Source organism: Aethalodelphis obliquidens, unplaced genomic scaffold (assembly GCF_003676395.1).
Source record: "Aethalodelphis obliquidens isolate GAN/ISIS:26980383/991018 unplaced genomic scaffold, ASM367639v1 scaffold2, whole genome shotgun sequence".
Lineage (NCBI taxonomy): Eukaryota > Metazoa > Chordata > Mammalia > Artiodactyla > Delphinidae > Aethalodelphis > Aethalodelphis obliquidens.
Genome location: NW_020837946.1, coordinates 65,857,789 through 65,883,903, shown reverse-complemented (window position 1 = coordinate 65,883,903; position 26,115 = coordinate 65,857,789). Strand labels below are relative to the sequence as shown.

The window sequence follows — 26,115 nt, the reverse complement described above, 5'->3', positions numbered from 1 at the left end:
TTTCCTTTTCCTCTTAATGCCCCAAGGTTTTGCAGCTTTAGTGTAGCTCTTGTGTGCAGGGGGAAAAAGGAACTTGAGCATTTTGGAACAAATGCATTAAAATGGTGGCATTTAAAACATATCTGAATATTTTTTCAATGTTAAGAAAAATCCATGAAAAGGCATTTATTTAAGTCATGAAACATTCTAAATCAATGCTACCACTACAAAAAATATTATAAAGCATGATGTTAAATCATTGTATTTAGAGACTGGCTAAAATATTTAGCCACATGTGCCTATTCTGGCTTTAAATTATTTTTAAAAATTTCCATTGACACAAAAAATTTTGTTACAATTATTTCCAAAAAATAACTTCTCATTAATGGAAGGTTTAAGCAGGTATACAGATTTACTATTTTTAAGATTACTGTATTACTTACAAACACTATTAAAATGTACTATATAACTGTACAGAAAATTTATTTTCTGATCTTCATTTATGATGCTTCTGACTTTTCTTTCTGTGCTCTTTGTTGCACATTGCATGTACTTGTCATAGGATTTCCATTGAGATTAACAAGCAACAAGCTTTCAGTTACAAATTCAATTTAGATTATTAAAGAGATAAGTTTATTTTTTTCATCAACTTCCAATTATTAAATAGCTTTTTCATTTGGAAATACACAATCCATTTTCAAATTTTGAGAAATAATTTTAGGTAATTATTTTTAAATGTATTTTAGAAAGATAATCTGACTATACCTATGTGTGTGTATGTATATGTATTAATTCAATATTTACATAGCAGAAAATTCCTGTAAATGTTGAGTACTCAGCTCTGAAACTACTTGTTAACACTGAAATCAGATAAGGTAAACCATATGCTTTATTGAGGTAAGCGGTCTAAAATAAGTTACTGAGATTTTAAGAATTAATATGAACCACATGTCCTTTAGATCTTTAAATTGAAATCTTCATTGTTCTTTTAAGTCAGCTGTTCTAGGGATGTGTCATCTTTTGAGAAGATAAATTAATCATCTACCTCACTAATATACATCAATAAAAGAGACTCACCCTCTCATCTACTTTATCAAAAATAATTAGAACATCCATATTTTTATTCATATATCTTATTTTTATTCATATATTGTATCTATTAGTGATTGAGATTTTCATTGAGGAGATTTTTAGGGAAACAGCCACTTATCCTTTTAGAGAGCAACCTCCTCCAATAAAAATAAACACCAGCAATCTAAAGGTTAAAACATACTGTCAAATCATTCAGTTAAGCAAGGCTCTTTAATAACATTTGTACAACAGTACTTTCAGAAAGCAGAAGGTAGGAAATAGCTCTTTGCTAGTTCCCCTTCCTTAAATTATTATCCAGCCTCTTATTAAAATAAAATCTAGTGAACTTCTTTTGAATGCCTGCTCAAACGCTTTCTATAATAAAAAAAAATCTTGAGAAGGGATTTCCATAAGTTGTGCTGCATTAATGACTTAGAGCAGCTTCCTAATCTGTTATTCCTTCCTCCTAGCAGACCTCAGCTGATAAAAATATCCATACACACAGTGAAGTCAGTGGCATGCCTGGCTTTCTCAGACAAAACTCCCATGTGATCACATATAGGCAGCCTCAGTGAGGCTGATGCCGTGCAGCAAGCAGTAGGTAATGAGTCTTTGTGCAGAGTGAAGCTCTTGTCGCTGAACAATAAAGCATACGGTACCAGCAATAAAACACAGGGCTGGCAAATTTCAGAAGATTCCGCTGAACCAGGAAGAACAGTGCCTTCGGTGATGCTGACACACATTATAAAATGATAATCAATTTATTTTGGATTCTAATGAATAAAGAGTGCAAGGACTAAGACTACAGCTATTTGAACAGGTCAGTGATTTTATAAATTACTCCTACACTTCCTTGTGTTTGATTGGATTTAAATTAGGATGGTCTGATGTGTGTTTTGCCTTAAACAAAAACTTTGCAAGATATTTACAGTGTGTAATATGAAGGATGCACTTGAATTGACCCAATTCAATTAAATGGCTGATGTAGTCAGATGTGATAGAGAAACGTTTATATGATTATAGTAAACTGAAAAGTTATTTATTCTATTTAAAAATTTATGGGTTAAAAATCATTCAATAATTTCTAATCTTCTATGATTCAGAAAGAACATAAAGCAGAATACTACTAACAAATAGCTCAAATAAAAAGCTTCACATTAATGTTTCCGGTATTAAAAAATCCTGTATTGCAATAGTTTGTGTCTTATGATTTGGATGATATAGCCTTCAAAATTTATTGATGTCTTTCAGTGCACTGCAAGAGGTTTAGTATATTTAATTATTTAAATAAAAAATTTTAAAACCAAGAAAATTTTGAAATGTTAATAATGCTATCTCCCAGAATAATGCATTTTATATTTAACTATAATATAGTATATATCTATAGTAATCTGTTGTGTGCCTTTTATTTTGCATGTTATATTTCTTTTGATAGATGGAAAATATTATTGCATTAAACCTTTTATTTCATAAATATTCACTCATTAGTGGAGAAAACAAATTAGCTTAATTTAAAAAAGAAGAATTGATTAATTATGTTATGATGCATATTTCCATTGACTCACCATTTAGAAAAGAAGAATATGTGCCTTCATGGGTATTTATAAAAATATGTACACACATGACCTTCTGTATCTAGAAAATAACCACTTCTTAGGTTTATGAGCAAGAGAGTTTATGTTTTAAATAGAGAGATTGCTGTGTGTAGGAAGACAAGGAAGAAGTAACTCTAGCAAATAATAGCACAACACTGAACATCTCTGTCAAAGACATACAAGCATTACTGCTGCATGAATCTTTACATTAAAACACATAGTTTAACTTTGCTCTGCATTTTTACTGCTGTATTGTTTTAAAGGCATCGTGGGACCTAAATTCTTTACAATTAATTTCTTGGACACCATTTAGGATGATCTTCTCTAAGGCACTAGAGTACATTTAACATTTTATAGAATTACCGGTGACTTCATGTATTTGTATAGTGACTCAAATAATTGTATGCCTGTAAGATGCTGTTTAAACCACAACAAAAAGAAATACCCTATGTCCCTGATTATGCGTGTACTATGTATTCGAAGGGGAAAAAAAATAGCTATGTTTCAAAAACAAGAGAAGTTAATGAAAATTTTAAATTGGCCTTCCACATGTATTTAAATGAAGTATTTGACTATTTGAGTTTCCTTGGTTACCACTGTCGCTGCTGACAGCTTCTTTTTGGTGGGGAGGGGGGAAAGCAGCACTCCAAAACAAAGAGTTAAAAAACACTTATCCATTAATAGACGCGGGGGTGGGGTGGGGAGGCGGGAGGGTGTGATGCGGACAGCCCGGCGCAGTTGGTGCCCACTCCCCATCGCGTATTCCAGCTCTCGGGCGATTCAGGTATTCTGGCAGAACCGCAGTTCCACAATTCCTTACCCAGCATTCCGTTTCAGCTGCTGGAGGGCTGCCTGAGCCTTATGCAAATGAGACCAGCTCCGAGGCTTTGACTGCAGAAGCGAGAGGAGGGGGGCAGAAGGGAGTTCAGAGGTCACAGGGCTGGTGGAAAGGCTGGATCGGTTGCCCGAAAAATAAATGCACTGGGCTCCTCTGCAGCAGTGTTTTGCAGCAGTTACATAAAGTGTGCTTTATTTCTCAGAGTGAAGATCTTAACAGCGTGTGTGCCGTAGTCGTTTAAAGTAAACGCAGGTACGGTGACAGATTTCATGATGCGCCTGATTTTATTTCTATAAAAGACACTGATGAGGATTGGCTATTTTAACTCATTGTGGAAATTGGAAGGGTGTTCGCGATTTTCAGCTTCCCTTAACTAGTTTATTAAATCTTCTTAATGTTGTCTCAATTTGAAACGTAGGTGTTTTGTTCCAATGGAATAATGTCATGAGAGAAAAAACTGGTTTGGGGCTTCTAAATAATTCCATTTTGAGGAAAGTTTTTGATTGCAGAGAGGTGTCTGGGTTGAAACATCTAGCTGAATATCAAGACTTTCAACTTTTTGAGGATTTTCACATTTTTAAGAAATGTATTTTAAATGAGGTATCTGGAACTAAATAATGGAGTTCTTTTGTTCATACCCCACATGATATCATAAGGACAGTTTTAATAAGTTATATTTTCATTTCATTTTAAGAGAGGGTTTCAGTTTTGAGATTCTTCTTTCTATATTTCATCGTTAAACATCTTATCAAAGAAATAATTTATTTGGGGGTCCCATCCTTTAAATACTTTAATTTTCATAATTGTTATTAATTTTCTTTGGAACTTTTTAGACAATGCTATTTTGAACTCAACATGTTCAACTTCCTATGACTTTTCCTTTCAGTTAAATCTGGATTGTGAAGTGATCCTCATAAATGTCACAGGCAGGACAAAAGTCTTCTTTTTCCATGCACGAAATTTCACACTTTTGTAAAATGTGTGATCACATCATAGAAAAGTCTGACCTGAACCAAACAAATGTGTACTCACTTTTATTGTTCATATTGCTTTTTTATTTCCAAAGCATATTTTTAAATAAACTTAACGCATCGTGATCAGACTGTTTGTCTATATCATTAAAATTTTAAAATATATCAATTCAGCAGTTACAATGCTGATGGGAAAAATGTTATTTTAATTTGCATCAAGTGTGCATCTGTCTACATTATAGGTTGTACGTGTATGAAAATAAATTGGAAAGATGAAGAGGCAAAATAATGTTTAGTCATGAAATAACTGCTTTATGCTTTCATATTTGCATAAGATATTTTGGAGTGAATTTTATGCAGCTTACGTACAAAGAGCTAGTACATGTTTAGATAAACTTTCTTTTGCATTGAAAAGGGGGTGTTTATTTTATTATAATGATTAAGGCTTGGCAGTTTGGCAACAATATCTTTTATTTTTAAATGGGGGGTGAGGGGGAGCATGGAAGGCAGACCAAAACAGGAGGATGGCCATTTAAAACAGTGATTTAAAACAGTGAAAGACAATTACTTGAAATATTTATGAAATCACTTCATAGTAGTCATCCAGGGCCAGATTCTCACCCTTTATCACTCTATGGGGACATTGTGACATTTATCCAGGATCCCGAGATTAATTTAGGAAAAGAAATTCATATTTTGGTATGAGTTTTTAAAAAACAAATAAACTGCCATTTTCTTCTAAATTCTCTTTTGAAACTTTCAGTAATGACTGAAGCTTAAGGGGGTATATTTTAAGTCAATTGTTTCCTTTTTATGTTGAATGGAAAATGCTGTCCTCTGTCCTCTGGTCCAAACAACGTATTTGTTTACTTTTGTTTTATACATATGTATATAATTTATATATATATATAAATTATATATAAATATATATACACATAGGTTATGAAATACCTATGTTTACATATATTTATATATGTATATATTGTTATGCATACTATAAATTATATATATTTTGTATGTATACATACACACATATATTTCAAACAGCCAAATAAAATCTTTCTTACGGTCAACCATATTTAATCCAACAATTTTGAAAAGCAAAAACTCTTTATTTCATTTTTAACTCAGGTAGTGCCCATAGTTTATACCTCCCAACCTCTGCGTGTGTCTAGGCAGGGCACAGGGAGGAGGAGAGAACTGGGTTTAAAATTCATTTAGCTTGTCCAATACTATTAACTTTGTAAATGCAACCGCTACCCGTTAGCACATTCTGAATATAGAAATAAAAACAGTGCGGGCAAAGAAGGAGAGCCTGTGAAGATTCTTGGAGAAAACGTGGTAATAGACAAATGTGAAATAAAGAGAATTGTTGTGCTTCCGTGAGCCACGAGAGAGCTATATATGTCCTGCAGCAAATTTATGGCTTTGAATATCCTGGAGAATTTATGTCTCTATGCAAATTCACTCAGAACTTTGAAGTCTTTTTTGCATTTGCTTGAGCCATACTGCTTCCATTCAAATCTCAGCAGCGTGTACCTAGTAAGTTCATGGTCTGGATAGTTGGGTGTATATAGAAAAATGCATTTGTGTAAATGCAATTCAAATTAAATTTAGAAAGTTAAAGAGTAAATAGAATAATGTAAAAACAAATCATTGAAGGAAGTGCAGTTAGTGTACTTGAAGAGGTGATGTTACATCAGACTTCAAAGGAATCTTTAAGGATTTTTCAAAAATTAATTTCCTGCTTTCTGATTACCAGTCTGTCTTTGTCATCACTTGAAACTAGAGACCATATTGTAAGCTTGGAAAAGATGTTAGGGCAAACATGTCGTACTCAGTCTAGCAGTATGGAACATAGTCTAAAATCTACAAATAACTGTTGTCATCTCAAAATCGCATGTGTAGGTTTTAGGTTGTATTATCACTATATGTGTCCTCCTGAACTTCTGGTGCCTATGAAATAGAAAAAAGAAGAAAATAACTTATAACATATAGCAGGAAAATATTCAAAATAATTGAGTATTCAAAACAATCACATTTCTTCATTTTAACCTGGCATTTCTTAGGAAACAAAACATATGATTGCATTTTTATCGCCTATTCTAAAATTTAAATAGAATTGTATCAGTTTTATTGAAGAGTATAAGGACGATAAAATTACAAAATGATTTTAAAGGTCTTATTTTTATTCCATAGTATTAGACACATGGCAACATTATAGTAATACTTTGTCTAGGACAGTTGGAAAATAATCTGTACTAAATTAACCAATTTTCCAAACAGGTAAAGTTTATGACTTAAATGGCCAGTTTTTTAAAATGTGTTAATTGCTTTCATGGAAGCAAAATACAGTGCATGCCATTCTGCCTTATTGAGCAAAGTAGAAATCCATTTAGCTTTTCTTCATGGCAAAAGAATCATTATTTCCATCGTTACATTGACTTATTGCAAATGATAACACTGTTCGCCAACTGTACACCAACACTAAATGGTGTTCCTATTGATATGCTTTTTGCATATAGTTTTATATGTTTTTTATATACTTTATATGCTTTTTATAAATTTACTCCTTCTTTTCTCATGTTAATATTTATTTTAATAGTTAACAATTATTCCTTATCTGAGAGTAATTCGAAAATCAAGTTTGTGCACTTTATTTTACATTAACTTCTCAATCATTTAGACTTCAGTGGGCAAAGAGAGAGAGATAACATCCCTCTATACTTCTCCTATGTACTGAACTTCTGACACGTACATGTATGTAGTATACTGAGCATAGAAACATAGAAAATAGAATTTGTTTTAGTTTTCTTATGTTCAGGATATTGAAAATCATGTTTGAGCTCTAGATAAATGAGAAATTGGTTCTTGTTGCTACAGTGAGAATCTGTCATAGTAAACCACCAACAGAAATTTGAAATTACTTTGTCTAATAAGGAAATGAGGAATCTCTAACAGGTATACCAAAGAAAACACGCAGACCAATTGTTTTGGTGGTGTTTGACTAAACATTGGTGTCATATACCTATTCTTGCCAATTTCAGGAATTGTGTCTATTTCATTCTTAAATCCTGGGGCTTTGTGATACACCATCACCATGCTAGTTAGGCAGAGTTGTTACTCAGGCAATCTCTTATTTCCATGCAAGCTTACGAATCCACATATTCATTTAGAAATGCATTTAGTCGTGTGTGTGTGTGTGCGCGTGTGTGTGCATGCATGCACGTACGTGTGTGCATGCATGCACGTACACGTGTGCACACCTAACATTCTCCCCAATCACATACAAGAAAAGTAAGACAACAGAGCCATCAATCCCCATTTCTTTTAAAATTCACTAGTATAATGCATGTGTAAAGATACACGAGGTGGCTAATACCATAACAGCTAATAGGTGGTCTCTTACACTTTGAAGACCTTTGAAAAGCTGAAGGAATATTGCTTCTCATTCTGTAAGAATTAGAATAGTCCAAACTATTGGGGAAAAGCTCCATATTCTGGTCTTTTTTTGCCCATTAATATTTAAAAAGGCCTGAGAACTACTTTAACAAACCTGGGTAACTTTGTTTAATACAATAAAACGTTGTAAACTTAGGGCAATTCATGAACAATTGAAAAACCAGGAAAGTATTGTATATTGTTTTCTTGATAAGTAAGTGCTTTTATTATGTAGTTTATTGAGTGTGTGAGTTCAAGCTATATCATGGAGTGTGAAAAGACTGAATAGGACAGTGGTTTGGAGCTTACCTTCATGTTCCAACCCTGGTGTCACTTCTAAGACATGGTCTGCAACTTACAATCCATGTGGCCTTGGACAGGGTACTTGAAAACTCTAAGCCTCATCTTCATCTGCAAAGTGGGGATAACTGTCTCTATATCAAAGGGTTTTTATGAAAATGAAATGGCATGATGCATGCCTGGCACAAAGTAAGATCATTTTAAGTGATAACTAATATTACTATTTTTCATCCCACAGGGGTTGATTCCCTGGTGCTGATAAGACAAGTTCAGCTTAAGCCTATAGTTACAGATAATCTTGATAAAACATCTTAGACTTCAATGGATGAGGAAAAGCCGTGTTTTCCAAAAATAGAAACCCACTAAGAGTTTATTGGAGGTCATACCTAGGAGGTACTAAGCAGCTGATATCTTATAATCAGATGGGACAAGTAGAGAAGGCAGTCACCAAATTCAAACTATATGTGGCTTCATAGATAGCTTAAATCTTACCAAACAGAAGCATAATAACCACAAAATCCTCACGTAGGATGTAGTAATATGTGATTTTCTGAGCTCTCTTGTTTTATATCACTTGTTGCTTTAAAATGTTTCATCTTTGGGCCTTTGCCTACTATTTTTTCTTTTCCATGTTGACTTTGTACAATTAAGGCATTAGTAGTTCATTCTATTCACCGCAGTTCCTATCTTATCCATAGACTATGGACCTTTCAATTACAGAGGGAGCCTGGCTCATGTTAGGTGCCCAAGCAATGTTTGCTGAGCCAGTGCTGTTGTGGAGCATGAGTCCAGTTCTACCTCATGACTTAAAAGTGCTAATTTGTTTGAATCATGAAACGATCTCTATTCATGGACGTACTGCTATTTTACACTTCCTTTGTATCAGAATGATGTCTAGAAATATTACATCAATTGATTTAGCCACAAGGTTTTTCAGAAGAAATTTAGAAAATATACCTACATTTTTTTACTTAAAAATTATTATAATAGTAGCATACCTAGAAGTGATAACTATACATTGGTAACAAGTGTCGGATAAATTGGTTGGGGAGGAATATCATGACTCTGCTTTTGTGAAACTTGTTTGAATGATGAAACTTTTCTAAATAGTGGGTTTCCAAGTTTTAAAAGATTGTATGAGCGTGGTGTGACTTTTTTCTATTGTGAACCAGTTTTAATTTATGCCAGTAGAACCTTCACTGAGACTTGACAATCCAAGTATTAATCTTACTCTCTAAATTATTTTTACTAATTGCTGCTTAATGTGATGTCAGCTGAAGGTTGAATAACTATTGTTCTCTGCCTTAGATAGTAGAAATCTATATCTTGCCTAAGGTAGTAATCATTTTAAAGAACATCCAAAGTACTTTCTTCTACTTACTCTAATTTTTAAAATCTTCTTTATTTTTTTGCACAGTATCTTTGGTAGGATCCCAGTGCTTAGATGGGTATAGTCCTAAAGCTTGACCATATTTTATTCTGATGTCCACTTTAGAGTACTTTATGAGGGAAGCGTTTTTAAATATCCTTTCACTTCAGACTATTCTAATGATTCTTCTGAATGAAAAGGATGTCATATTTCTTACATACCTTTTGAGCTACACTGACTATTATTTAGTCAGAAACTTTCTAAAAGACTGAAGAGAAACTTCTTAAGTGCTAAGGAGAAAAAAATACGTTATCTTCCAGTGCTGCAGTAGTAATTCTAAATTCTTCCATGTCTGTGTGGTCTTTTTTTTTCCTTAATGTGGTAAGTCTTGCCAATCTTCCAGGAAACTAGGCTAAATACTCCGCTTTAGTCGTAATAGCAAGCACATCAAATAAATTTTTCGTTGGTACTTTTGTCGTTGGGGTAGGAAAAATAGGCTGACAACAGACACTTGATCAATTTTCAACAGTTTTAAAAGCCTTATCATGTTCTTGGTTGGGTCTCTGTACTCTTGCTAACTGTAAACACGTCCTGAAAGTTAACGTTGGGGAAGGACTTTTGGCTTTCAGTTCACATGTATTCTGCTATATCATGTTGACAAATAACAAGTAATGAACAATGTTTAGGGTTAAGAGGCATTAAAAACCAAGTTCTGGGTATCTTATATGGATCCTAATCCCAATGACAGGTAATATGGAAAGCTTCTTGGGGTCTCCCCAGCCAGACATTCATAAAGAACCCCTTTACCATTAGTAAGTGGAGTAGCCTTCCATCCCTTTGTCAGCAGGGCATAAATCAATTTAGCCATTGCAGTTTGCACACAGTGAGGGAAGAGGTATGGACAGTTAGAGGCACCTACCTTTGATGGAGAATCCATGGGTAAATGACGTGCATTTGTGCACTGTTTTCAGGGATAAGCACTCATTTCTTTAATCAAATTCTCAAACTGCAAATCATCAAGCTGCAAAACTGTCGAAATCCAAAGCACATAAAGTAACTCAGACCTCTAACTCAAGGTCATGGGCAACTCCGGCACAAGGAATTCATACATAATTGGGGAACCCTACAATCATTTCTCCAAAAAAATATTCATTAGACAAGAGTGCTCCCAGCATTTTTGGCTTAAGCAGACACCTAGACAAGAGAAGTGTATTTGGCTAACTTGTACTTCTTGAATTGGCAAGCCACCAGTAGCATTTTTCACATTGGTGGTGCCCCATGGAAACACCTTGCAGGATTTTATCTTGTGAATTAATTGCCAAATCCCTATCTTCTTGGCGGCAGATAGGTTAATTTCTTGCCAAATGGGTTAAGGCAGAAATAGCCCTAGTATTGTGAAAGAAGTTATCCCTTTTTTCTTTTTTAAGAGAAATGCATAAGCATTCTGAGACCTGTGGCGTGATAAGTGTTCAAGGCATTGAAATCTGATGCCGACTTCTTAAGATAATGATTATCTTATTTAGCAGAAACTTTAGCCAATAGTCAGTGTTTGATTAACATAACAGTGTAAGGGCAGTAGCAGTGTGAGTGTTAGGGCAGAACAAAGATTACTCAAATTCATGGTGTAAAAAATTTGAGGAGGAAAAGGATTGAATATAAATTAACTCGTTTAAAATTGTATCCTGATAGTTAGGAACACATCTGGATAACTAATGATATCCCACCAGAAAATAAAAATAACACAGTATGATGTTTTTTTAGCCAAGCTCTCTTTTGTTGAGTATTGGAATAAAACCTACACACCACCAATTGAGCAACTGTCCTCTTCATCCTCTCTCTAGCCCTGTAGACAATCTGGTTGATGAAGTGTGACATTGTGAATAATCTTGCTTTTGCCAACTCAACTTCTCCCACCTGCTATCACAGATGAGCCACACACGAGTATTTTCATCAACTTGTTTGCAGTACTTCTCATCTCATCATTTGAATTTGGTGAAGCAACCAGAAGAAACATCAAAATTGTTTTCCATTCTGCATGAAAGTAAAGAAGAATAAGCTTCTTTTTCTATGCAACTTAATCCTGACACTGGTGTTTGCTGTTCAAGGCGAACAGCCTGAGCTTATCAAAGTCGTTGGGAGAGAACAGTCATGGTTTCTTAGCTTTTTGTGCTTGCTGGAAGAATTTGATGAAGATGTAAAATAGATGATTTTGTTCTTTGACAAATCATGAAAAAACGTCCTTCATGTCAGGTTATAATGCAGTTAACATGCTCCTTTGATGTATGCCATATCACCAAGGCAGAAGGGTGTTTGTTAATGACCTTTGCAGTTAAAGGTTGCTCTCATTTTGATCAACTACAAAACTAGCAAGCAAGCAATGCAAAGGATATACGCAGACTCCCAGGTAAAAGTGAACAGAGGGGCTCTAGACACCCCCCTTGTTCCTGAGAGAGGACCATGTAAAGCTCCCGGTTTAAGCAGCCTCCATTGGAACTAAGGACCTGCCAGGTCAAATGAACCAGGAACTCACAGCTCACCACCCTTTCTTTTATCAGGCCAGGGAAGAAACAGCATCTCACCAAAAAGACCTCCTCATTACCATATAAGGAAATTCTTGCCATGCCAGAATTACTTCCTTTTAAATTCATTTTTTCCTGTGTCAGTGACAGGCCATGCCTGCCCTAAGCCTATTAACCGTCTCCCACCCCCTCACCTTTTTTTCAATAGTTTGATAAACTCTTGATTCACCCTAATAACCTTACATATTTTATTTACTGGGTTTTGTCTGATTGGTAAAGGACAGGAATATTCACGTATGGTATTTCCAGTTGGTAGGTGGCATTTTTTTACGTAGATGTTTTGTTGATTTTATAGTCATTCTACTTTCTCACCAAGAGCACCAGTTAGGGTTGTGAGAAGAGATGCAGGCTGCCCAGTTAAATTTAAATTTCAGATAAGCAACAAATAATAAGTAAAATGATATCTCAAATGTTATTTATTTTTTTATCTAAAATTCAAATTTAACTGGGTGTCCTGTTTTAATTTGCTAAATATTTTAATTTGCTAAATCTGGCAACCCTAAAATGATTCTTCTCCAAATCAGACAACTTGCTCTTCAGAACTAGGAGATTGATGATGCTCTTAAGGCGTTTTTCCTGTGGTCATTTCCCTATAATGCAGAGCAAAACATTGGGAAATAGGGACAGAATGTAAGAAGAAAAAAGGATTAAACATTAGATGAATATAAATGTATAGTAAGAACTCAATGGGTTACCTGGGAAAGCTATGAAATGTTTAGGCAGTCAAAAGAGAGGGATATGAACCAGGTTCTAACAAATACCCAAAGTTTAGCTTCAGTAGTTCTTCCAGAGGCATTAAAATGTACATTTTTATCCAGTGTCTTACTTATCTTCACCCTGCAGCCTTCTGGTTTCCAACACTTCTTCCAGAAATATATTAAATAAAATAATTGTATTTACTTATAACCATAGAAAATCTAGTGTAGTTGATCAGTATCTTTTTGAGGAGAAATGGAAACATTTATACTTTTCTACTACTCTTTCTTTAAATGTGTCCAGAGACTTCTTACATCTAACACAAATATGAAATAAATAGTATATGATAATTAAGAATAACAGGTATCCAAAATTACAAGATGTTTATTAGAGTTTTAAAATAAAGTAGTTCAGGGCTTCCCTGGTGGCGCAGTGGTTGAGAGTCCGCCTGCCGATGCAGGGGACACGGGTTTGTGCCCCGGTCCGGGAGGATCCCACATGCCACGGAGCGGCTGGGCCCGTGAGCCACGGCCGCTGAGCCTGCACGTCCGGAGCCTGTGCTCCGCAACGGGAGAGGCCACAGCAGTGAGAGGCCCGCGTACCGCAAAATAAATAAATAAAAATAAATGAAAAATAAAATAAAGCGGTTCTTAATTGAATTTGGCAATAGAAAGGGCACTTAGGTGTAGGGAAAGAGGAATCCCAAACTGAGAAGCCGGCCAAGTGTTGAATTCATGGATGTTTTGCCGAAAGCCTTACTTTCGGTTTCAAGGTTTGTAGGATTCGCTCGCAAAATAACCTCTCTACACTCAGTTAAACAAGAATTTAGAGAGAGTTTATTGAATTAACAAATAACAGTATACTAATTAAGAAAAGAATAGTATAACTAAGAAAGAATAGTAAAGGCAGAGGTATATACAATCACCGAATTGGGGAAGCACCTACATCCAGGTCCAAGCAGCGCTGGGAAGTCCCTTGAACAGCAATCTGGAGTCCCAGCTGAGAAGGTCCCGGGCCGTGCGTCCACCCCTCGGGTGAGACTTCAGTTTGCCACTCGAAGGAGCCCAGCTTTTAGCACCAGGCCGCAGGCCGCTAACAATCAGCCTACTTGCAGGTTTGCAGCTCTGGTTGTTGTCATAAATGCCTTGGTCTTAACTCATAAGTTTTGGAATGTTCTTGATCCCCAGGGGCTGGCCAGACCCTCAAGGTGAAAGAAGTCCCATGACTTACGCTCTATCTTATCTAGGGGTTTATTATTGATTCTGGCCTGGGTGTAGCTCAGCAGTTAGGCATGCAGTCAGCTTTAGCATCATTATCCAGTCGCCTCTGAAGCCTGAACAAGACTACTTTACTAGCTTCCCCAACAACGGACTCTATTAATAAGTGAAAAAATTAGATAAATCAGTGTTAGACAAGGAAAGAATATTGGCTTTGAAATGCAATTGAACTTATTGAAGCCTCTGAGTGAGGTTCTCTGAGGTGATAGCAAATTGGCTGGCTCCTTGTCTACTGGCCACGTAGTCGAATGGTCGCAGGGCTGACACCTGACCCAAAATGGGCTAAAAGGTTGCTCATGCTTTGGAACATTAAACTTGAACTGTGAGACGTAGAAGTTGTTGGGCTTAAACCTGGTAACTGTGGTGCTCTAAAAAAAAGGATCATGGAATTTCTACAACCATAATCCCAGAAGCTGTCCTTATTCCTGCAGTTCCTCAATTTTTCATTTCAGCTCTATCTTAGATTGCATGAACTAGTTCAGTATTTTTCCAACAGATGTCTTTGTGCTTAAGTTAGCTAGAATTGGCTTTTGGGTTGCTTGCAAGCAAAAACAAAAAATTATATGACGCTTTGAGGTCAATTTCATCTCATTTTAATTCTCATCTAATCAAATATGCCAGATATTTTGATAGGAGAGATAGAGTGGTGAATGAGATGTACATGATTCTGCTTACGGAGCTTTTAGTCTATCAGAGAAAATAGACACTGACAAAATAATTAAAGTATGGAAATAGAAGGGTTTCATTCATTCATCAAACACATATTTACTGAGCCTCTATTAGATATAAAGCATTGTTCTAGACCCTTGGAACATCAGTTCAGAGATCCCTGCCCTGGTATCTTCCAGCAGTGAGAGGCCCGCGTACCACAAAAAAAATAATTAATAAAGCTAAAAATACATAAATAAATAATGTGGATTTAGGAGGTGATAAGTGCTGTGGGAAAAGAAATCAAAAAGTAGATCGGAAAGAATCATGCATACATCAAAAGGCTTAGAGTCCAGAGAGAAAAAGCAGGTTAGAGAAACTGAATTATTATTAGTGCTGAAATATTGGCAAAAAGGCCAATGGCTCAAAAAGAAGATGAAGTTAGCCAGAGTTAGCCAGAGTATATTGTTAAGGACTTTATAAGCCATTTTGAGGATTTTGAACTTTATCCTAAGGTAATCCAAAGCCACTTAAGAGTTTTAAGGGGCTGACCATGATCACATTTGCAATTTAAATTTATCATTGTTCCTCCAACCTGGAAAACCCATTGAAAGCAAAGAGTAGTGGATGGGAGAGAATAATTAGGATGTGGCTGTCCCAGTCCAAATGAGAAATGGTGATACCCTTGACTAACATGTGTTTCTTGAATTGGAAAATGGTAGCTGTGTTTAAATGGCTGATAACGAGACTTAGATTCTCAGCTTATCATATTTAGAGTAAATTAATGCCTGTTCAGGTTTATCTTCTGTTCTTTGAGCTTTGATGCTGTTTGCCAACTTGAAATGTTGACCACTTTTTCACTGGCTTCATACCTACCAAGTTTAGTTATGCCTCGTCTTTGGGAACAAAAATATATTATTAAATGACTATTTAAGGAGCTATGGCAGCCACAGGACAAGCATTGATTCTGCTCACTTGCATCTATACCTAGCTAGCCACCTATTGTCCTCAAATTCTGAGAGAACCAATACAGGGTACAAGCAAACCAAGTATATACAACTCCTTTATTAACAGGGTCTTTTCCCTAAATTCTTTTTTTTTTTTTTAGTATTTGTTTAAGGATCTCTTTGTTTTTCTTTTTTTTTTCTTTCTTTTATTTTTATTTTTTTTCCCTAAATTCTTGTATTCTTTTCTTTCCTAGTGAGCTAGTATAGATGCTGTAGGCGAAAACCACATGCTCCCATTACCATTCCACTATTAGGTCTTGATCAAGGTTTATATACTTGTAAGCAATAGGTCATTTGGCCCTCATAATTCGTTAGGACATCTTGTTATGCTCACTATGTTTTTTAAAGGCTGTGAAACTAGACAGGTGTTTCGCTTGGTTGCTGCACGAGCCATTTAGCACTTAACCAGTTTCATGGGTATAAGTTAAAGTTATGCCCACTTGTAATTATTTGAATGTTTAATTTCCAGCATAGATACTAATCCCACCTTAAACAGTCAGTTCCTTTGTCCCTTTGACCTGGGAATAGCTCAGGCTCTTTCAGTCTCAAAGATGTAGACAGAAATTACAGCCAACCTTCAACTCCATTGCTTCAAGTCTTGCCAGTACAAATGTAATAACAAAGGGCAAAGAGACTTTTGAATTCCCTCATCATCCCTCCAAAAATTTCCCCTCTCGTGCTTGAGGAGGTGAGAAAGGAAGAGAAGAGTACCACGTACCACATTTTGCCATGTTTGAATATAGTTTCCTTTGGGCCTGTTGGGTATCCTTGAGAAATCTGCCTTTCTTAAGGAAGCTGGGGGAGGTCAGATGGGAAAGTAGAGCTTAAGGACATGGTTTTTAACTGTTCCCATTGCAATATCTTATTATAAAAATGTACTTTTTAAACATGGATTTCCTTTTTGTATTATTTTGTCTTGGTGTCTCTCCCTCATGAATTACTTTGCATCTTGTTTGAAGTGAACAATTTTAAAATTTATATCCTGTCCTACTTTTCTTTCAGGAACTTTACTTAAAATATCTGTTTTTCTCTCCACCCTCTCAGATATGCATGAACATCTTATGCATTTCACACTCTTTAAGATGGAGAAAATAATAAGCTAATCTGAATAGTGGTGAAATCGGTCAGAGTAGAGATTTTATTCTCAAAAGAATAGACAGTGTAGTGTCGTCTTATTGCTATCAGTTATCTCTATTGTTAATATAAGTCGTGAAAAAGACATAAATTAGTAAAACAAGGCAGTAGAACATGAATTTGCAGGTTATTCTCAATTCCATGCAGCCCAGCATAGTGGATGCTTGCTCCTTGGGAGCAGGTAACACATTCTACTCCTTTTTGTATCCCCTACTCCGCCCAAGGAGGCAAGCATATGCATACCAGTTACTAAACACGTGAATAGATGAGTAGAGTAAGTTGAAATTAATGATACTTAACAGACATCTAATACTGTACTTATAGAATTCACACCAGTGACGGACCAAGAAGATTTTGACTAGGAATTGAGTGCTGGGTTATATAACTCTCTAGGGCTGGTGTGTGGACACACCCAAGGAAGGAAAAGTCCAAGGAAGGAGAAGTCCAAGGAAGGAGCTACTGGAGAACAGACTAGAAATTAGACAAATGGCCCTCCAATTTGAGGATGTATCAGAATCACCTGGAGGGCTTCATGAAGCAGAGTGCTAGGCCCTACCCTCTGGGAGTTTCTGATTCAGTAGATCTGGAACGAGGCTTGAGAATTTGCATTTAGGGGCTTACCTGGTGGTGCAGTGGTTGAGAGTCCGCCTGCCGATGCAGGGGACACGGGTTCGTGCCCCGGTTCTGGGAAGATCCCACGTGCCGCGGAGCGGCTGGGCCCGTGAGCCATGGCCGCTGAGCCTGCGCTCCGCAACGGTAGAGGCCACAGCAGTGAGAGGCCCGCGTACCGCAAAAAAAAAAAAAAGAAGAGAGAGAATTTGCATTTCCCTCCCAGGTGATGCTTATGCTGCTAACCCCAGTAGCAGACCTTGAAAACTACTGAATTAAAATTTGGAAAACTCGCCCAGCTAAGGGGACCTGGTCAGGCTGCCTGCTCTGTGATCTGCACAGAGAAGGGGTTATTACAGAGATTTCTGAGGGCAGTGCCTAGATAATGTAACTAAGAACTCAAAAGAGAGTTAAAATCAGCTGACATAATGAGATGGAAGATAGAATGCATGGAATCAATTTAGCAATACTTTCAGCTAAGTTAAATTAATTTAACAATGTAAGACCATCACATATATCTAAGCTAATTTATATATAAGTTATTCCTGAAAATATTCTTACACTGCAAGGAAAGTTTATGCCCTTCAGCTGACTGTGTATATGTCAAGGTAAATGGGGAAGGTAGAGAAAGGGCAGCTCAAGGAAAGGGGAAAACCCATTCATCCTAGAGAAAGGATTTAGGAGAAACCGTATCCACTACCCACACCTCACTCTTCCCACCCAACTAGTGCTACGTCCCAACTAACTAGCCTTAGGAGGTTTCCGAAACAGTAGCAGCAGCTTCAGCAACCAGGTGTCATAGGGACATACTTCACCTTATTGTAATATTTCAATGGAAACTACCTAAAATTTAGACCTGATTTCATATAGTGCTCAGCTAATTAGGTTTCTTACATTTTAAAACTTGAGTACGAAGTTTTTGCATATTTACATGTGTTCCTTCCAGCAATCATTTAGGACTTTGGGGAACATTGGCGTTTATTTTTCGATACAGAATCTTATGGACTTAGGTGGATTTTCTCAATTTGCCAACAAAAAGGAATAAAGGTATTGCATTAAAATGAACTATGTCTAAAAAAGTTGATACATTTTGGTAAGCAAATGGTCAACTGCTCATATTTAATTTAATTTTTGTTAATTTGAAAATGTTTTTTAAAAAATTGCTTAGTGATCCTTTCAAGGGAAAGCTCAGCTCATGTATAAAAAGCCACATAAAAATGACTCCGGGACCTTGGCTGCACATCCAGCGGTCAGATATTTCAATGCTTCGTTGCTCCCGTTCCTGCTACAGGTACATGTGACAGTGCTGCAGCGATGAGTGGAATTTTAAAGAGGAAGTTTGAAGAAGTTGACGGCTCCTCCCCCTGCTCCTCTGTGCGGGAATCAGATGATGAAGTTTCCAGCAGTGAAAGTGCTGACAGTGGGGACAGTGTCAATCCATCCACTTCTAATCATTTTCCCCGTGAGTATGGAAACTATACCTGAAACCGATTGTCTGCTTCTACAGTGAAAATAATTGTATCATCTTGGTCATTTTTTAACTTTTATTACTAGTTTGTTTTTGTTTTTACAGTTGAGCTAAAAACAAAACATGATTAAGTAAAAATGAAATATTTCTGAGGCATCAGTGGGTTCCTTTATTTAGAATGCTTTTGGGAGTGGATTATTTGATTGTGTTAACCAACTGATTCAATGGAAAAAATGACATTTTATTATTATTACTTTTCAAAGGAAGCACCCTACTCCAACAGTAGATGGGGAAGGACAAGTCCAGGCACAAAAATATGTATCCTCCCATAGCTGAAATGATATTCTAGGAGGAAAAAAAAAAGTGGGGAGGATGTATTTGGCAGTGGAAGTTCTAGGTTCAGTGGGAAAGAGCATAGCCAACCATGCGTTAAGAAATGAAAAAGCAGCAAAACTCTCCCAAGTGTGCGAGTGCAGTGTATACCTCTTTTCCACTCATCCCTTTATTCTCTTATCCTTAAGAATAATATTTAAAGCCCACAAAGAAAAAAAAGGTGTACGCTTTCTCTTTTTCCTTTTTCTGCCACACTGTAACATCACTCCTTCCTGTCAGACAAGGTGAGGTTTGAAGGACTGACAGGAAGATTTTGTAAGGAAATACAATCTACAGGCTAAAGGAAACTGACTATTAATAGCTAAATAATCTTGAATTTATATTTACAACAGGAAGATTTTAATATATTATGATATCATGATAGATAACTAGTCTTAGTTTTTTTATTTTTCAGTTAAGTAGCTGATTTTATTAATATGTGATTCCATAACATAAAATTTATTTTGGAAATGTGACAACGCGGAAAACCAAGAGAATTAACCATATTTTTAAGAGGTAATAAGGAACTCAGTAAAACTATTGAACACAAAACAAACATACAAAATAGACAGCATTCCTTTAAGCAAGCAAAATTAATAGAAAATATAATGAAAGGGCAACTACACTTATTATAACAGGAAAAAATCATCAAATATTCAGGGACAAGGTTATTGTGTGATGTAGGTGATCTTCAAATACATTTACATATATCATTATGATGTGAAATGAGCTTGTGTTTTGATTCAAAAGAAGATATATGTTTACCTATTTGGCCTTAATATTAACAGTGATAATAACAACAACATCATCATCTGACAGGGTTCTGTGAAGATCAAAGAGCAAGTGAGATAATACATATGAAGGAACTTTATAAAATGTCAAGTACTAAGCACATGTTATATTAAAAATTATTCTCATAGCTAACATTTACTGGGTACATGCTGTGATTCAGTAGTTTTATATACATTATTCCTATTCTTTATAGCAATCCTGGAAGTACCATTACTTTCAGTTTACGAAGGAAATGACTGAGGATCAAAGAGGCTAAACATCTTGCCCAAGATCACACAGGATTAAAGCCTAGACATACATATATACACACACACACACGTATATATATGTCCATATATTTATGTGTTCCACCCCATAGCTTTCACCTTTTCCATTATCTCACTCTGCCCTTTAGTTATGTAATATTGGACATATCTTTAAAATGTGATTTATTGTGAGTTAGAAAAGAATACTGGAATTAATGAAGAGACAGGTTATGTTTCTGGTAAACATTTATAAAGGTAAATCTGTTAAAGCTTTCCACATTAATTTATGAATATAAAAGGATAATCTCAATAAAACCCTCAACTGGATTTTCTTAGAAGGTGATGGAATAATAAAAATCCATTTGGAAAAATAAGCTAATGAGAATAAAGGGATATTTTTTAAAAGAAGCCATAAATGTTGAAAAGCCACTCCAGATATCAAATAATAGTAGAAAATTATATAGTTTAACATTTTCGGTACCATGTTAGATCTAGGAAAATAGAGAAAATCTCAACATAGTATAGATAAGAATTTTTTATATATATATGTATATATATATATATATATATACACACACACACAAGTGTATATGAATAGGGCATTATAAAACAATGGGAAAAGGAGTATTTAATAAATGGTTTTGGTATTAGAGTTTGAAAAAGAAAAATTTAGATAACACATCTCACAACATTGCCAAAATACATTTCAGATGGATTAAGTAGACAAATATTTTTAAAAATCAAATCACAGGGGAAGTTTCATATTTGGTAGGATTGTTATCTGAGTGTTGAAGTAACATAAAAAAGTTACACTGCAAAATACTTAACATATTTATATAAAAATATTAAACATACCTGATCCCCAAAAATCCCAAAGTAAAATAATCTATGTTGGAAAAAAAATATTTGCAGTTAATATGGTAAAGCGTTACTGTCTGAATAGCGAATAAAAAAACACATAAATTTTTATATTAAATTAAGATACACACCCCCAAACATAATCTACATGATAGGAAATATGATTAGCAAATATTTTGAAGCATTTAACACCAGTAGTAATAACAACACAGATTAAAATAATACTAATGAGATTTCATTAGTATGAAATCATGGAAATTTCATCTCCTTGAAATTAGTGTTCCTCCCTTCAACAGAAAATACTAATACCTAAGTGCTGGTGAAGGTCGCAGTACAAATTTTGCATACACCCATATTGCTTTTGATGGCAATGAAATTTATAAAAGTGTCTGTTTAGCACTTTGGAAATATAAGAGCCATAATGATATTCATATCTATAAGTCTGTACTTCAGAATTTATCTGAAGGGGGAAACATCAAAAACATGGGGAAAAGTGCATAACTGAAAATGTTGGTTCTTGAGGGAAATAACAAAAAATGGGAACTGGGGCAGGGAAGAGGAAGGTAACATGTCTAAGAGTGGGGAAATGATGCATTAAGTTATGGTAGCTTATACAATTAATTAATTTACATGATAGGTATGAAGACAGGAGATAATGTTAAGAAAAGCAGAACACAAAATTTTACCTACACTGTCAGGGAAAGTCTCTGTATCATAATGGCAAAGAATGGTAAGGTGCTTTAAAAACTGAAAACGATTTGATTTGTTGAAGTATTAGAATGATAGATTAATTTTCATATTTATTAATTTTTATTTCAGTTAATATTTATACATCCCACAACAAAGAAATTTTAAATTTAAACTAAAATGATAACTGTAGTTCTGATTGTGTTTATGTAAGCAAATGACATGATCAGCTAAATCATGCAATACTTCAGCTAACTAGTAAAGGGTTTTTATGAGTTATGTCCAACAGATGTTATTTTTCCTATTGAAGAAAATAGAAATATTTTGTGATGCCCAAGAATTTATTGAAATTTTCAACTCATTATTTATTATCAGTGGTAGTTGGCAATGGTTAGTTTATGAAATTGCTGATTTAACTTTGTATTAAATGAAATCTGGTGGAGATTTTTCATGATTTTTAAAGATAATTAAATGATTGATTTAATAAAAAGTGCCTTTTTGATTTAATAGTCTGTTTAGTTCACCATATTCACATTATAGAGAAGGAAAAAAAGAAAAAGAGAAAAAAACCCCAAAAATCAAAAAACAAAAATTCTCCCTCAAATATTTGCTGTATAAAAGATCTGAACATGTTAACCAATGTAAAAGAAATAGTTTAAAAGATTTCTTGTTTCTAGAAATGTATTTCAGATTATTTGCTAGCCCCAAATTGATGCACAAATTTTTATAAAATGTTTTATTTATTTTTTCAGCTAAAGTACAGTGATCTTATCTGCATATGAATCTATGAACATACATTTTTAGAAATATTGTTATTGATGAATCTTATTTCTTTAATATATTTTTCTGCTTTCAAGAAAAAAAGTAGTTACCTTAGAGTAAAAAAGGATTTTTGATGACTATCAAATTTGTATAGTATTAGGAAACCAAATTTAGCTTCACACTGAGATCTTTTAAGATACAGTTATTTAAATCTCACTCATCAAGAGCTCATCTTTCAAGTTTAAAATGTCAGATGCACTCAGTGCTTTATAAGCATTAACATATTGTATAACATAACATTTTGTTATCATTGCAAATATAGGAATTGATAAAACTGTGTGGTACAAGTCAGCAGCTATGGTAGTAGAAAATTCCATCTATCCTAAGCTTTCTATAAGCTAGCTTCGAAATATAAATCAGTAAAGGCATATGGCTTTTACCTTGGACTTTTGAGTTTTGCTAGGCAACTAGCATACTTACCAGCAATGAACCAAGGTCATATCTTATACTTCCCTTGAGATAGAAGTAGCTGGATTCTGTATTGCTGTGGAACACTTTGTTTCATCAAATCCCTGTGGCTCTATAGCCAATCAGCCTGTACTTGAGCGCTGTCAAAAGGAGAGCTACAGAGAAGCTGGAATGATTTTTTTTTTCTGCCCTCTCAAGGTTCCTGGCACTTCACACGAGTAATGAGAAGCTGTATGATGAAAGGAACACATTTTTCCTGAAACAGAGTGTTTCTACAGATAAATATATAGTATTTAGGAAGTGGAAATATCAAAAGGCAAAATGATAGGTATTCTAAATTGCACACGAAAACAGGTAGTGTATGTCTTATATAGGGATAAGAGTTTCTAATTTACACTTTCACATTCTTGGGTTCATTTGATATCCTAAAGTTGTTGTGTGATTAGGAGCCATTATTGTACCCATTTTATAAAAGTAGAAATTAACATTCAGAGATATATTATTAATTTATCCAATGGCTGAGATTTTAATCTGTTTTCCTCCCTCCTTCCTTCCTTTCTTTCTTACTTCCCTCTCTTTTCTCTCTGAATAAACAGGCATAAATACGCTGCCATGTACACCCAAGTCACAGTCTTCCTCCAATGTCATTTCCCTCACAATGACTGCACATTTCATAGTGGGATTAGAGACAAAAAATCAAAAGAAATCAGATCTTGACATGAAACTTTGTAGTGGAAGTATGACCGAAACATATCTATTCTCTTTACAGAGCAGTTAAAATGCATTGAAAATCTAGATTCAGTTTTGACAAATATAGTGTATCTTATGTTACAGTCTCTGTGGTAGGTGCTTTCAGACATGTCAAAATGATAGACTACAAGTAATAAATACAACTCAGAGATACAGTGACAGATCATGTCTACTCAGCATTGTGGTATTAATTTGAGAACTTACTATAGCAAAGACAAACATAGCAATCTATCCCTAGATCAGTGATTTTTCAAACAATGGAGGAGTGTTAAGGCAGAAACTGAACATAGAAATTTTAGGGAAGTCTTTGAGCAGGACTTAGGACCACATGACCCTCAAAAGCTCCTTACTACCCTGTAATAATATGGTTCTAAGAACAAGGATCAAAATAGCATCTTAAGTTAGAGCAGACACCAAGTGGGAAAAGATAAGCAGCGTAGGTCAAGGCACCTCTGATGAGCTATTAAATTAAGACATCTCCAGACTCTGACTCTGCAGCTCCTTATGTTGGAAAAGAACCAAATAGCCTGGCCTTGTGAGATCAGACCTGGAACCAGTTGCAGATCTATTATACTAGGTCATGTCCCTATCTGAACACCAGACATGGACCAGTTGAGTCATTAAGTATTAAGTTTAGTTTAGTGGAAATGTGGGAGTTTAAGTAGTTGGCACAATTACGAGTGGAGGAAATAGATACGAGTTAGTGGTCCATTTGGAAAATACTCACTTGAATGTACTATAAAAGCTGTTGGCTGATACAGTGGAATTATTTTCAGATCATTTCATCTTAGAGATGAGAGATCCAGTATGATAAATCAGAAATAGTCAACCATTGCTGCCTCTTCTGACCTTACTTAGACCATCCTTCAGGTTGAAATGTCTTCTACTCTGCCTCTCAATCTCTAACTATAAAGTTATGTACCTGCTACAAGGCTCATATCAAATATTTCTCCATGAACACTTTACCACGTCTCTCATGATACTCATCCTCTTTGCCTGAATCTCCTGGTATTTCACCAACATTCAAAACCTTTGGCAATGGTTTTCTAACTTCTTTCCATCTCAGTTTTGCCCACCAAGCCATGATGTCAGTAGCCATGTGATGGCTCATTGAACCATTAGCCTCATGTTTCCTTGACCACCTCTATTCTGGAGTCTTCCATTCCATTCACGTCCTTTACCTCCACTCCATATAGCTGCTTACATCCACAGCTTCACCCAGGATAGTTCTATAAACTAGTACAGCTCTATCACCGAAATATCAAATTTCAGTGTTCCAAACTCAGACCATAACCTGTTTTCCTTCCACTTCCTTTCTCCCCTACCCATTTTTTTTACCTCATCCTGTTTTCCCCCAACATAACACCCACGTCTTGTCTTTACATATCTTTCCACTCCACCCTTTACATTCGCTCCATTATTTCAGCTTTTTTTTTTTTTTGGAGTCTTGGACTCAACCATTTTCCTCCCATATCCTTCACTCCATATTTCCTTTTTATTCAAAACATCCGAACACTTTAAGGAAGTTTTGGAGAAAATGACGAAACTGTATGTTTTCAAACTCAGCTGCCTGTTACTGCCACAAAACATCCTCCTAAGGTGCCCACGGTCGTTTTCTTTTCTATCTCAAAGAGCAGAGTGTTCATCAGACTCATCAAGTCCCTCCACCTCCTACCTCATATTCAACAGATCACCTTGCCTTCACTGTGAATGCTACCTTCCTATTTGTCCTTATCTGCATGTCCTTACATTCTACCTTTAAGCAGAGCCGTCAAAATGAGTTTTAAAGGAATGAGTGTAAGCTCATCAAAGGCAGGAACTCAGTCTTTGTATGCCTAGTATCTAATAGGCACTTAATAAATATTGGATAACAGATTGAACTGAAGAGCCAGGTTTATATATATGTATACAACGTACGTGTGTGTGTGTGTGTGTGTGTGTATATATATATATATATATATATATATATACACTGTTGAGTGAAATACACAAGTTGCAAATAAGACAGTACTTACATAATTAAAACACACAGACAACACTCTATTTTATGGAAGTAAAAATATACATAGGAAGGGCTGATACACAACAATGTGGGGATTGGTTCCTCTAGAGAGAAAGGATATAAGAAGGGGTGGTGGCTGCTTTAGCTGTACTTTCTCACTTTCACTTATATTTTAAAAGGAGCAATCTAAAATAAGT

General features: G+C 35.3%; 1 protein-coding gene across 2 annotated transcripts in view; it reads left to right on the top strand.

Moving 5' to 3' along the window:
- The first annotated feature begins 1,617 nt into the window (after nt 1–1,617).
- Nucleotides 1,618–26,115, top strand: part of CSRNP3 (cysteine and serine rich nuclear protein 3) — an 87,077-nt gene continuing 62,579 nt past the window's right edge. Inside the window, exons 1-2 of one of the 2 annotated variants that reach the window (XM_027115191.1) lie at nt 1,618–1,870; nt 18,806–18,976. In XM_027115191.1, coding sequence (XP_026970992.1) covers nt 18,829–18,976 — 148 coding nt within the window. In that variant the 5' untranslated portion in view covers nt 1,618–1,870; nt 18,806–18,828. Of the gene's footprint in view, nt 1,871–18,785; nt 18,977–26,115 lie in introns of those variants that run through there. The other variant, XM_027115181.1, reaches the window with a different exon arrangement.